The 13,721-nt window shown below is 41.7% G+C and overlaps 1 protein-coding gene across 4 annotated transcripts in view; it reads right to left on the bottom strand.

The window, feature by feature from the left end:
- Positions 1-7,731, bottom strand: part of GFPT1 (glutamine--fructose-6-phosphate transaminase 1) — a 71,817-nt gene extending 64,086 nt beyond the window's left edge. For all 4 annotated transcript variants that reach the window (XM_059943147.1, XM_059943148.1, XM_059943149.1 and 1 more), the window contains exon 1: positions 7,550-7,731. In XM_059943147.1, coding sequence (XP_059799130.1) covers positions 7,550-7,556 — 7 coding nt within the window. In that variant the 5' untranslated portion in view covers positions 7,557-7,731. The remainder of the gene's footprint in view (positions 1-7,549) is intronic.
- Between the last annotated feature and the right edge of the window lie 5,990 nt (positions 7,732-13,721).

The following is a 13,721-nucleotide window of genomic DNA, read 5'->3' as shown; positions in this document are numbered from 1 at the left end:
TCTATGTCAGTACAACCCATCTACCCCAGTCTACTGAAGGTTGCATAATAAAAATAGTCCATAATAGATTTCTCATATTTTACCTAGCCATTTACCTATTTATTGAGGTTTTTCTAACTCTTTGTAATTATAAACAATTCTGCAATTAAGTTATACACACCAACTATACACTTGCCATAAAACATAGTCAATACTATAATTATAGAGGCACATCCTATAGGTAAGATTCCTTTAAACGAAGAAATAGGGCTTCCTTGGTGGTGCAGTGGTTGAGAATCTGCCTGCCAATGCAGGGGACACGGGTTCAAGCCCTGGTCTGGGAAGATCCCACACGCCGCGGAGCAACTAGGCCCGTGAGCCACAACTACTGAGCCTGTGCTCCGCAACAAGAGAGGCCGCGATAGTGAGAGACCCGCACGCCACGATGAAGAGTGGCCCCCACTTGAAAGCCCACAGAAACTACAGAAAGCCCTCGCACAGAAACGAAGATCCAACACAGCCATAAATCAATAAATAAATAAATAATTAAAAAAAAAAAAAAGAATCTCAGTTCTGTAAGTAAATTAATCAGAACATGTGGTTAAAAATCTTTAAAAAAAAAAAGAAATATTTGAGATAACATTTCCTACAACCCTAAAAACACAAAGAAAAAGTTATATATGGAGTGACACATGAGAAATTTCAATTATTTGTGTTTTTTTTAATTGTTCCAAATCTTTTTCCTATTTACAAAATGCTGGTTCAAGGGTCTCCTACTTTGTTGTAAATACATGGGGCCACTGGAAGGAGCTCTGTAACACTTCTCTCTTGCACATTTAACATCCTGGAACTCAAAGCACTGTTTAAACACTGACATCTCTAATTATACACTCCCTCACAGTCTACCTATATCATCATCTTCCCCGAGAAAAGGCATGCACTTTCTGCTCACACACCTTTAAACATTCCATCTCTCCCACTTCTCTCTGATCAATCACATCAGACCACAATTTTTCTTCATGCTGCCAAGCCAGCCCCTCTGGGCCCATTATGCTCTCACCCCTGTGTCCCTGAGCACCCCTACAGTGAAGTCCATCCATTTCAGGTCATCCATTCATCTCAGGTCCACTTTCATGGGAGCCCTCCCAACTGCTGACCAATCCTGCTAATTCACTGCTTGTCTAAATTTTACACTTCCCCCAGATATTATTCTAAAGTCTAGAATCTAGACTACTCTCAAATCCCCATTTCTCTCTTCCCAGCCTCTTTCTCATTTTCGGTAGATTCTTCCTTTATAGAATTGAAGCCTTCTTCTTCATCTTAACAGTATAATACCCTATAAGCCTATCCTTCCTTATAGACTGAAAATAGAGAAACATATTCCACACATATTCCCTGAACCAGCCTCTCCTGCTTGTAACTCTTGGTAAGAGATTCCTCAATTTTGTAAATATAGAACTTTTTGTTAACATCAAAATATTTTGAGGATCCTACACAACAGAGGGTTGAATTTTTATTATCCAATGATCTAGATCAACTTTTAGTCAATTTAGAGACAATGCTTAGAGTATGAATCAATCAATGAACACCTGGTATTAATTTCACAGCTTACACATCAGGAACTCAACTTTTCAACTCTACCAGGGACCTAGTTTCACAATACTCTCTCTTTTGTTGGTATACATGCTCTCCTCAACACAAACTCAAATCCTTCTGCCTTCATATATGCAACTTCTCTAACGATTTCTTTATAGCTAAATGCAATTAACTTGTCTCTGCAATATTAAACATGAATGACCTTTTTCTACTCTTGCAGACTCTGTCCAACGCAATATACCACTTTGGAACTCTTCTGCCTCTAACCACTATTCTTTGGCCTCTTTTCCTGGCACTTTTATTTCTTCTTTCAAACCCACTAGCAGTAGTTCTCATTTTATTTCTGACTCCATTCACTGTAGGGTAAAACGTGCCATCAGTGGTATCTCTCACAGTGCACTAGTTCTCTACCAGCTGGCAGCACTCCTCAGCTAAGAGTCCTATCCTATCATCTGGAACATTCTTGGCCTAACCAGTCTCAGAATGTCTATTCATTCCACTTGTAGTCTAGAACACGGCAATGAACAAGGACTGTGTATTATCACCCACACCTGTTATATGTGTAGTCACTGTTTCCTCCAATCAGACAGCAATTCCCTGAAGGCAATTCCTTTGTTTTAGTTATCTCTCCAAAAGGCAGAGTGCCAAGTACAAAGTGATCACTTCAAATATCTTTGTTATTTTTTCTTTTATCAACATTTTTTTATTGAAGTATAGTTGACTTACAATGTTGTGTTAATTTCTGTTGTACAACAAAGTGATTGTTTCATGTATGTATATATATATAATATCTATATATTATATATATAATATCTTCTAACACTTTCTAGGTACCTAAAATGTACAGTCAAAAATTCCCAAACCACAGAAAGAGAACACTATAATGCAGGATGCTAATTAGGGATGAGGTGAAAAATAGTCTCCATAATTAAAGGTTTAAGAAATACTGGGTTAAACAAAGTTAATGGATTTATTTGTAGAACTTCCTAAAACCTTTAAACTTGTTAATTGCGAATCTCCAAAACCAGAATTTCCGAAACTTATGCGTTACAAAACTCTTTCCCAAAAGGGAACCCTCCAGCACTGTTGGTGGGAATGTAAACTGATACAGCCACTATGGAAAACAGTATGGAGGTTCCTTAAAAAACTAAAAATACGGACTTCCCTGGTGGCACAGTGGTTGAGAGTCTGCCTGCCAGTGCAGGGGACGCGGGTTCGGGCCCTGGTCTGGGAGGATCCCACATGCCGCGGAGCAACTGGGCCCGTGAGCCACAACTACTGAGCCTGCGCGTCTGGAGCCTGTGCTCCTCAACAAGAGAGGCCGCGATAGTGAGAGGCCCGCGCACCGCGATGAGGAGTGGCCCCCACTTGCCGCAACTAGAGAAAGCCCTCGCACAGAAATGAAGACCCAACACAGACAAAAATAAAAAAAATAAAAAAAAAAAAACTAAAAATACAACTACCATATGACCCAGCAATCCCATTACTGGGCATATACCCTGAGAAAACCATAATTCAAAAAAAGACATGTACCACAATGTTCATCGCAGCACTATTTACAATAGCCAGGACATGGAACCAACCTAAATGTCCACTGACAGATGAATGGATAAAGAAGATGTGGCACATATATACAATGGAATATTACTCAGCCATAAAAAGAAACGAAATTGAGTTATTTGTAGTGAGGTGGATGGACCTAGAGTCTGTCATACAGAGTGAAGTAAGTCAGAAAGAGAAAAACAAATACTGTATGCTAACACAGATATATGGAATCTAAAAAAAAAAAAAAAAAAAAAAATGGTACTGATGAACCTAGCTGCAGGGCAGGAATAAAGATGTAGACATAGAGAATGGACTTGAGGACACGGGGTGGGGGGGGAAGCTGGGGCGAAGTGAGAGTAGCATCGACATATATACACTGCCGAATGTAAAATAATTAGCTGGTGGGAAGCAGCAGCATAGCAGAGGGAGATCGGCTGGGTGCTTTGCGATGACCTAGAGGGGTGGGACAGGGAGGATGGGAGGGAGGCTCAAGAGGAAGTGGATATGAGGACATATGTATGCATATGGCTGATTCACTTTGGTGTACAACAGAAACTAACACAGTATTGTGAAGCAATTATACTCCAATAAAGATTAAAAAAAACAAAACAAAACTCTTTCCCACCTACTGCTCATTACCAGGACCTATTAACTTTCCCCTTTCCAGGGAACACAACTGAGAAAATGCTCATTAAGCAATAATTCTTTTCTTTCACAACTACTTTATACCCAGTATGATTTCTAAGAATATGTTAACACTAACAGTTTTATGATTTATCCTAGAAGCCAATCTTAGCAACCCTCAACTAGCCCCAAAGCTATTACACAGTATAATTACAAAAAAAAATTTAAGGATTCATTTCAGGATATTTTTTAATTGCAGCTCTCTTCCTGTTTTTAAATATTATCTCATTTACAAAAATATCATTTATATACACCATTGGACCAGAAGATTATAATCCCACATTTATAAAAAACAGCAAAATCTGTTAAGAGCTGTGCATAACTCAAGTGAATTGACACTCTCTCACTGAAGCCAAAGGTAAAACAGATTAAAAAGGACAAAGTGGGGCTTCCCTGGTGGCGCAGTGGTTCAGAATCTGCCTGCCAATGCAGGGGACACGGGTTCGAGCCCTGGTCTGGGAGGATCCCATATGCCGCGGAGCAGCTAGGCCCGTGAGCCACAACTACTGAGCCTGCGCGTCTGGAGCCTGTGCTCCGCAACAAGACAGGCCGCGATAGTGAGAGGCCCGCGCACCGTGATGAAGAGTGGCCCCCGCTTGCCGCAACTAGAGAAAGCCAACACAGCCAAAAATAAATAAATAAATAAATAAATAATAAAAATAAAGGAATTCCTTTAAAAAAAAAAGTAAAATAAATATCCTTCTTTTCAAAAAAAAAAAAAAGGACAAAGTGTATTCCAAAGAACCAAGAATAAGAGGAAGACAAAATAAATTAAAAAAAATAGATACACTATTTTTCTCTGGAAGATTCATAATGCTTACTAGCACATTAAAAGTTCCAAAAAGTCCTGCAATTAAAAAAAAAAAAGCCAGCTCAACACTGTTTAGTCTGTTGCTTCTCAAATTTATTTGACCATAAAATCTTTTTTTTTCCCCTCAGTAACATACTAACATCCCGATACAACCTGATAAAGATAGTAGTAACAGTTTTATCAGTATTTCTGATTGGAAAAAGCTATCAAAAAGAATTGCTAGCCCTCCTTCTTCTGCTTCAACATTCTGCCATGTTGAAACGAAATCTTTTAGAAAAACTTGAACCAGCAGCAGGTAATCAGAAAGTAAACCTCTAAATTTTCCCATCTAATCTCATTCCCACTCAATTTCTCTGCCTAGAAATTTTATGTCAATAATTAAGATGTGGGAGGAAAATGAGGACAAACCTTTGTCTTAACAGTTAACTTTCAGAATTTACATTAAAGAGGAGAGAAATTCTGGACCCTATTCCTGGAATCATGTAAAACTGGTCCAGGTTAAAAGCAGGAGCTTAGAAATGCCTCAAATACTAGTTCTTTTTTTTTTTTTTTTTTAACGTCTTTATTGGCTTATAATTGCTTTACAACGGTGTGTTAGTTTCTGCTTTATAACAACGTGAATCAGTTATACATATACATATGTTCCCATAACTAGTTCTTTATTTCTTGTTTATCACCTGTTTCCTCAGCAGCATAACATGGGGATGCTGGCTCTGTGAAAACGCCTAACAACTAATCTCCACCCTAAAAGCCTCACCCTTTTCTGAACCTTTTCTAAACCAGATCCGATTTTTTCTTTTATAGTACTGTACTTTGACTTCTGTATTTCCTGGAACAAGATAAAGAAATGATCTGCAACCGGAAAGCCAGGTACTTGACTAGGTGCACACCTCATCACTCAGTAACAGTTTATTACTAAACAAGCACACTGGGGATTGCAAATTCATTACCTCACAGCTCCAAACTAAATTATGTCTTTTGCAAAACCACTCTACTACCTAGACACTGCAAAAGTGTAACTGATTCTAAAGTCAGCTCTACCACTAATAATTTCAGCAAGCTATTTATAATTGTTTCTGTTTTTGTGCGGTTTTTTTTTAATCTACTCTAAATTTAAACTTGCTCTTCATTCCAGAAGCTGAAATTAACATGAAGTTAAATACAGGAAAAATAGACACTAATGAGTACAAGCTACTCCTGCTCAGTTCCTCTTGCAAAAGGCTACAAAGAATGTTTCCCAGGTAGCTTCAATTCTATTACAATCATACTTCCCTTAAAAAAAGTGTTCTTGGGCCTTCCCTGGTGGCGCAGTGGTTAAGAATCCACCTGCCAATGCAGGGCACACGGGTTCAAGCCCTGGTCCGGGAAGATCCCACATGCCGCAGAGCAACTAAGCCCGCGTGCTGCAACTACTGAAGCCCGCGTGCTGCAACTACTGAAGCCCGCGTGCTGCAACTACTGAAGCCCGCGTGCTGCAACTACTGAAGCCCGCGTGCTGCAATTACTGAAGCCCACGCGCCTAGAGCCTGTGCTCCACAACAAGAGAAGCCACTGCAATGATAAGCCTGCGCACCACAGCTAAGAGTAGCCCCCGGTGGCCACAACTAGAGAAAGCCCGCGCGCAGCAACAAAGACCCAACACAGCCAAAAATAAATAAATAAAATAAATAAAAATTTTTTAAAAAGTGGTCTTTCTTCCAGGGGTAAGGTCAGTTGTAAATTTCAATAGGGAAGGTAAGAATTCAATTCTTTTTACTGACAATAGCCAAGTTAATACGAATTTTAGAGCATATCAGTCATTTCAGATATAATTCTGACAATTATAACTTTAACTCACACTTTTAGCTAATTATTAAAACGACCAGGGCTTCCCTGGTGGCGCAGTGGTTGAGACTCTGCCTGCCAATGCAGGGGACACGGGTTCGAGCCCTGGTCTGGGAAGATCCCACATGCCGCGGAGCAGCTGGGCCCGTGAGCCACAACTACTGAGCCTGCGCGTCTGGAGCCTGTGCTCCGCAACAAGAGAGGCCGCGATAGTGAGAGGCCCGCGCACTGCGATGAAGAGTGGCCCCCGCTTGCCGCAACTAGAGAAAGCCTTCGCACAGAAACGAAGACCCAACACAGCCAAAAATAAATAAATTAATAAAAAATAAAAAATAAAAAAATAAATAAAACGACTAAGTCTCAAAACATGGACTAAAAGGGCCTAACTTTATGTTTTAACTGTTCTAAGTAAAACATTCATTAAATGTAGACCAATATTTCTCATAAGTAAGTGTTTCAAATGGGTGCACATTCAAGTAATAAATGATGTACGATCTCTCTCCACGGTCACTTCCGGGCCCATTCACCAAGGCATTGATTAGCAATGGCTTCTGTTGAGATGGGGGGAGGCAGGAAGTAAGATCATATGAAATGTCATTGTCGTAGCTCTAGCTACAGTTCTATTTTCTGCTGGGCGTGTCCGAAAGAAAGCAACTAAAATTAAATATTTCTTAAAAGGTAAATCCTGGAAGAATGCGAGATAAATTCAAGAGACCTCACCTGATGTTCCACAGGTTGCCTCCCTCACCTGCTGGACTCTTTTGAAGTCACTCCCCTCCACCCCTCAGTTCCCTCAGCCCTCGCTCCTTTTCCAACTCAGACAGTGCTCTTCGCTCCTGGTTCCCTTCTTGGCGCAAAGCCTCCTTCGGCACCCCCAGATCCCCTCTAGGACCCGCCCTCCTCTCAGGTGCCCTCCTAGGTCCCCGCTCCAGCTCCCAGAGGCCGGCCCCCACCCCCAGCACCCGCAGGCACCGCGGGACACCCCCCGCCGAACACCCAGACTTCGCACCCTCCACACTCCCGCTCCCGCCGGCTCCACCGGCCTCAGCGACGCCCGCACCGTACCCCAGCACCGCCCCGCAACACGCCCCCCGCCCGCGGCCCCCTTACCGCACATGATGCAGGAGGCACGGCCTGCAGGGCAAGCGGCGAGCGGCTGGCGAGTACGGGAGAGCACACGAGCCTTTTGGGCGGTCAGCGGTCTTGGGGGCCAGGGGGGCGCCGACACGACTCCCTCACGGATGCGACGACTGAGGCAACGAAAGCAGTCTCGTCCTCCCGGGCTTGCCAGCAACTGCGGCTGGACCCCGCCCCCCGGCGCACACCGCGCCGCCGCCGCCACCGCCCGCAGGTCCCATTGGGCTGCGTCCGCGCCGCTCAAGCGCAGGTCCCGCCTCCCCGCACCGCCCCGCCCCGCACCGCCCTGGAGCCCACGCAGGCGCTGGCCTGCTGGCGGCTGAGACGTGGCACCGGCTCGTGGCCGCATCCGCTTGAGGTTCCTGGAGCCGCCCGACCCCCGGGCGCGCAGCGGGAGGCACTGCCCTGCGGGAGGGAAAGAACTCGGCGGCTGGCAGGGAACGATGGAGAGATTAACAAAGAGGATGGAATTGTTACCAAAGCAAATAGCGTTGGGGCACGCGCCTAATGCAGTCCAAGGCCCCAAGCTCCGGCGCCCCACCAAGCGGGGAGAGAGGAGGAAGAAAGCAGGATGCCTGATCCTGGGGGACAAACAAACAAGTCAGGGTGGAAGGAGGACATAAGGTTGTAGAAAAATTGGAAAGAATTGAGTGAGGTGAGGGAAGAGAGGTACCAATCAGGTCTGGCCAGTCTTTCTGGTGACAGGGATTCAGTTCCCAACTTAAGCTCTAAGTCAGATTCTTGGCCTCGAAAGCCCTCCGCTCCCCATTCCCACCCCCATCCATTGCCTCCATAACCCCCAGTTTTTTGCAGAGGGGGAGGGGGTCGAATGTAAGGCTCAACTATCCAGCACTAGGCGCCTGGGCTTAAGAAACTCTGCTGGCCCATACTTCTGATGGCCCACGTCTCAGACAGTAGGAATTGCCTGGATTTGACAGCCTTACATGGGACTCATGAACTATTAATCCTATGAATTAACGCACAAGTCCTGCCAAGAGAGACTTAATCAGAGAGAGATGATGTTTCTGAAAATTTATTACCTGAGCATTTGCTTTAAGAAGATGTAAATGCTATTTTTAGTCAAATGTAGATGGTTATTATAACGCTATTAATGGCCCAAGACTAGAATCAAATAAAAACTTGCCTGACATACAGAGCATTGCATGGTCTTCTGATCCCAGATGTCTGGTCTTACCTCACACTACTGCTCTCTTCCTACTCCACCTTTCAGCCGTTTACTCTCTACCCTGAACAGGTAGTTTCCCAACGGGTCCAACATTCTCAAATCTTTTGCACATATTGGTTACTCTTTGGGGAATCCCCACCCCATCTCGGCTTAAATGCTACTTCTTGGGGGAAACCCTTTTTGTCTTCCCCCAGAGAGGCTGGAGGTCATTAACCTCTCAGTCTTTGAGCTGCCTCCTTTAAAGCAATATGCTTCAATATTTTATGATTTTTTAATACGTTTGCCTACAAAGCTAAGTTTCTTGAGAGTAGAACAAGTCTTTGCATACCCAACACCTGGTATAAACCCTAGCACAAAGTAAGGGATCAAAAATGTTTTTGAAGGAGTGAAAAAAGTCATATGTTCTTAGCAGAATTGACTTTCTATGGCTGGTTATCTGATCAAATGAGCAAAGGGCTTTTCAGCTTTTCTTAGAGGGAAAAAGATGCCCTTTTAGCATGTGTTCGGAAAAGATGAAAATGCTAATTCAAAAAAATACACATACCCCAATGTTCAAAGCAGCACTATGTACAATAGCCAAAGCATGGAAGCAACCTAAATGTCCGTCGACAGATGCATGGATAAAGAAGATGTGGTATATACATATACAATGGAATACTACTTAGCCATAAAAAAAGAATGATATAAATGTTTCAGACATTACATGAAATTTCTAAAAATCTTATATTTGTATTTGTATGGAAATATGTATGGAAATATGTTAATATAAATGTTTCAGACATTAAAAAAAAAAAAAAAAAAAAAAAAAAAAGAATGAAATAAGGCCATGTGCAGCAACATGGATGGTCCTACAGATTATCAAACTAAGTGAAGTCAGACAAAGACAAATATCACATGATATCACTTATATGTGGAATCTAAAAAATGATATAAATGAGCTTATTTACAAAACAGAAATAGACTCACAGACATAGAAAACAGCCTATGGTTACCTAAGGGGATACGGGGGGAGGGATAAATTAGGATTTGGGGATTAACATATACACACTACTATATATAAAATAGATAACCAACAAGGACCTACTGTATGGCACAGGGAACTATATTCAATAACTTGTAATGACCTATAATAGAAAAGAATCTGAAAAAGAATATATATATAAAACTGAATATACATATAAAACTGAATCACTTTGCTGTACACCTGAAACTCACACAACATTGTAAGTCAACTATATGTCAATAAAAAGTTGTTTGTTTTCAAAAAAAAAAAAGAGAGAAAGAAAAAGATGCCCTTTTATAAGTGTCCTGAAAGAAAGAAAGGAAAATGTCACATTTAACTAATGAAAGTACTCACCTGAAAGCCCTTTAATATTTCAGGCCCTTAAACAGGTTCCTAAATTACCCAGAGCAAAGTTAAAAAACAGTGAACTGTTTGTTACTAGACAACACATTTTTTAATTCAAGAGGCAAAAAAAAGTCTCTGTGTGTGTATATATTAGCCTCAGAACCCTCATCTAAGAGGTTCTGGTAGAACCTTAGTGATATTGCCAAGGAGTGAAGGTATGATTCCGAAGTTTAAACAATACCTTTGTGCATCACCAGAAAACTTGTTGATGGAACAAAGAAAATGTTAGTGGTATCACCAAAGTGCTCATGCTCAAACTATAATAATCTGTGAACCCTTACTTTCCTCTTCTGCTTTCTACTCCATCATGACTATCAATTTGTCTTGTCCACCTCCATTCTGCAGCTATTTTGGAAGGTGCTTTTGCACCAGTTTCAAGGAAGAAACTTTGAAGGTCAATATTTTCCCAGCCCAACCTTGAACAACCTCACCAACCCACTGCAACAAAGAGCCTTTGTAAACACGTGCCAATCAAGACACCGATACGGAAGAACTTTGTCTGACCCCCATCTATACATAGCTTTGCTTTAGCTGGACCTTTGGGGGTAAGGACTGGAGGAGAAGAAAATAAATGTCCTATGAAGGAAAGGAGACATCTGGGTCTAATTCAAACATCTGAGGAAATGGAAAAGATTTTCTCTCCTGAACAAAAGTTCTGAACTAAAAAAAATAATAATAATGATGATGGTAACGGGGTGTAATTCATTGTCTTTTTATGTAAATCCATTTCCCTGTTCATGGGATTAGTCCTGTTGAATATGATGGTTCTCAGCCTTCTCCTTGCCATGCAGCCTGAAGGCCATCAGGGATTTCATTGCCATTGCTAAAGAAACGAAGAACCGTAATTGAAATAGCTTTACAAGATTTTTAAATGCCCCCATATTTGTGAGTTTTGTTATCCCTTATCTGGATTACAATAATAAGTATTGATAGCAACAAAATTATTAAAATTAAAAAGGCCTCGGTACAAACTTCCAGTTATAAAATAAATAAGTCCTGGGGATGTAATGTACAGGATGGTGACTATAATTAATGATACTGTATTGTATATTTGAAAGTTGCTAAGAGAGTAGATCTTAAAAGTTCTCCTCACAAGGGAAAAAATTTTTAACTATGTGTGGTGATGCATGTTAACTAGACTTATTGTGGTGATCATTTTGCATATATACATCAATCATGTTGTACACCTGAAACTAATATAATGTTATATGTCAATTATATCTCAACATTTTAAAAGCCCTGCGCATTACAAAAATATGGGAAGCAGGGGCATATATATCCCACTTCTTATGGAGTTATATGGAGAAGTGTACTTCAGTGGACAGAGAAGATGGTAGCAAGTGTCAAAGGGAAAAGAAGTAGGTTGAGCCACGAAGGCCTTTGAGAAGGAAGCAATGAACAGAAGAGAAGGCACCAGTCAGGGCCTCAGAAAGACCCCTTAAGTAAATCCCTTTGATTCCACCACTACCCCAGTTCATCCTAGACACTTTCACACCAGAGTGATCTTTCAAAAACACAGATCAGATCCTGTTTCTCCCTGCTTCCAATTCAGTGGGTATCCTTCACCTGCAGGATTAAGTCCAGACTCCTATGCACACACCCTTGGTAATTCAGATCTCACTCCTGTCGGTTTTATCAGCATCATCTCCCACCACTGTATTCAAGCATTTAACAGTCTAGCTATACTTTAACCTATTGGCAGTTCCCTAAAGAAGAATCCTATCTTAAACTTTGCATCTGTGTATTTGCCCTTTCTAAAAGGAAGCATTAAGAAGGGAATCAAATGTGAGTTAGGGCTTGACTATAGAGGACTAGAGAGTCACTCACAAAATAGGATTATAAGGGAACCAGAAAGTTCCCTTGTGCAAAATTACCTCCACTTCTTCCCTATCACATTGCCTAAACTCCACCTGTACAAATATATTTAAGGCAGAACACCTCTCGCTGCCCAAGGAGATCTACATTAAGTCATTATCATCTATTACATTTTAGAGTGTAACTATGAGATTATTTTTATTTGGATACCAGGTGTGAAAAAGTCACTGAGGAAATGCAAGCTTTGATGGGGATAAAATAAAGATAATTCTGAAATTAGAAGGAAGGCAGACCTGGACAGATTACCTTGGTTGATGACACTGGGCAAGAAAGGGACAATATACGGGCATGTGGAACTAAGTATGGTAATGCCAGAGAAAGGAGGCCAAATTATGGAAGCAGGAATCAGAAATAAGTTGGTGATGAAGGCAAACTTTACCCACTGTGATGGTTGATTTTACAGGTCAATTTGGTTGCACTAGAGTGCCCAGATATTTGGTCAAATATTATATTCTGGATGTTTCTGTGAGGATGCTTTCAGATGAAGTTAACATTTAAATCAGTGGACTCTTGAGTAAAGCACAATGAGCTCCATTACGTGGATGGGCCTCATCTAGTCAACTGAAAGTCTGAATAGAACAAAAGACTGACCCCCCCAGAGCTAGAAGGAATTCCTCAGCCGAACTGGACTTGGACTGCAACGTCAGCTCTTCCCTGTCTCCACCCTGACGGCCCATCCTGCAGATTTTGGACTTGCTAGCCTCCATGATTGCATGAGCCAATTCCTTAAAATGAATTTCTCTCTCCCCCTCTCCCCCCTACTAGTTCTGTTTCTCTAGAAAGCCTGACTAATACATCCATCGAAGGGTGATCTTATTGACTTCCTCAACGTGAATATATGTATTTATTTTAAATTTCTAGAGGATAGAGCTTTCAATGACAAATAATAGAAACTTACTCAAACTAGCTGAAGAGGGGGATTTATTGGCTAATGTAATTGGAAAGGACAGACATACAAACAGCTTCAGGTACATCTATATCCAGGCACACAAAAAATGTTGTCAGAACTCTCTTTGATTCTCTCTCTGACTTCATGGACAGGGAAAAGACCCTAAAACAGCTCTGGAATCACATCTTTACAGCTTGCAGTCCAAGGGGAGAGAGGCTATTCCTCCATCCTCACTTTTTATATTCTAGGCAAGGGTTCTGATGGGTCTAGTGAGTCATACGCCCCACTCTGGTGGCAAAGAAGGTAGGACACGGTGATTGGACAGTTCCACCAGAGCCACATAGAGTCAGGAATAGGTAGAAGTTCTTCAAAGGAAAGGGCTAAAAGAATGAAAGGACACCAAGAAAACGCTAACAAAAGATGTTCACTCCTCAGGCTTGAGAACAAAGGGTGCTGACTCCAACTAGAATTAATACATTCCCCAATTCTCGCCTCCAGGATGGCTCCAAATTTCCCCAGTAGGCAGAACCTGGGGCAGAGTTTTCTACCTCTGCTTGAAAGAAACTCATTCTACTGCCAAGAAATTGTCAACAAATTGGAAACCATGAGATTACCTGGTCCTATCTATCTACTATTTCTATCTTCTAGGATGTGATCAGAGCCAAAATAGAGGTGGACCATTCAGGGAGCTGCCTAGAGCTGAAAGATGACTCCAAATGTAAGGAGACAGAAGAATACTGTTTTCTAGAGTTTCTTTCAAAAGTCGATTCTGCAGACTGCAAGCACC

This window comes from Balaenoptera ricei, chromosome 13 (assembly GCF_028023285.1).
Source record: "Balaenoptera ricei isolate mBalRic1 chromosome 13, mBalRic1.hap2, whole genome shotgun sequence".
In the NCBI taxonomy this organism is placed as follows: Eukaryota; Metazoa; Chordata; class Mammalia; order Artiodactyla; family Balaenopteridae; genus Balaenoptera; species Balaenoptera ricei.
This window is presented reverse-complemented; position numbering and strand designations above follow the sequence as displayed.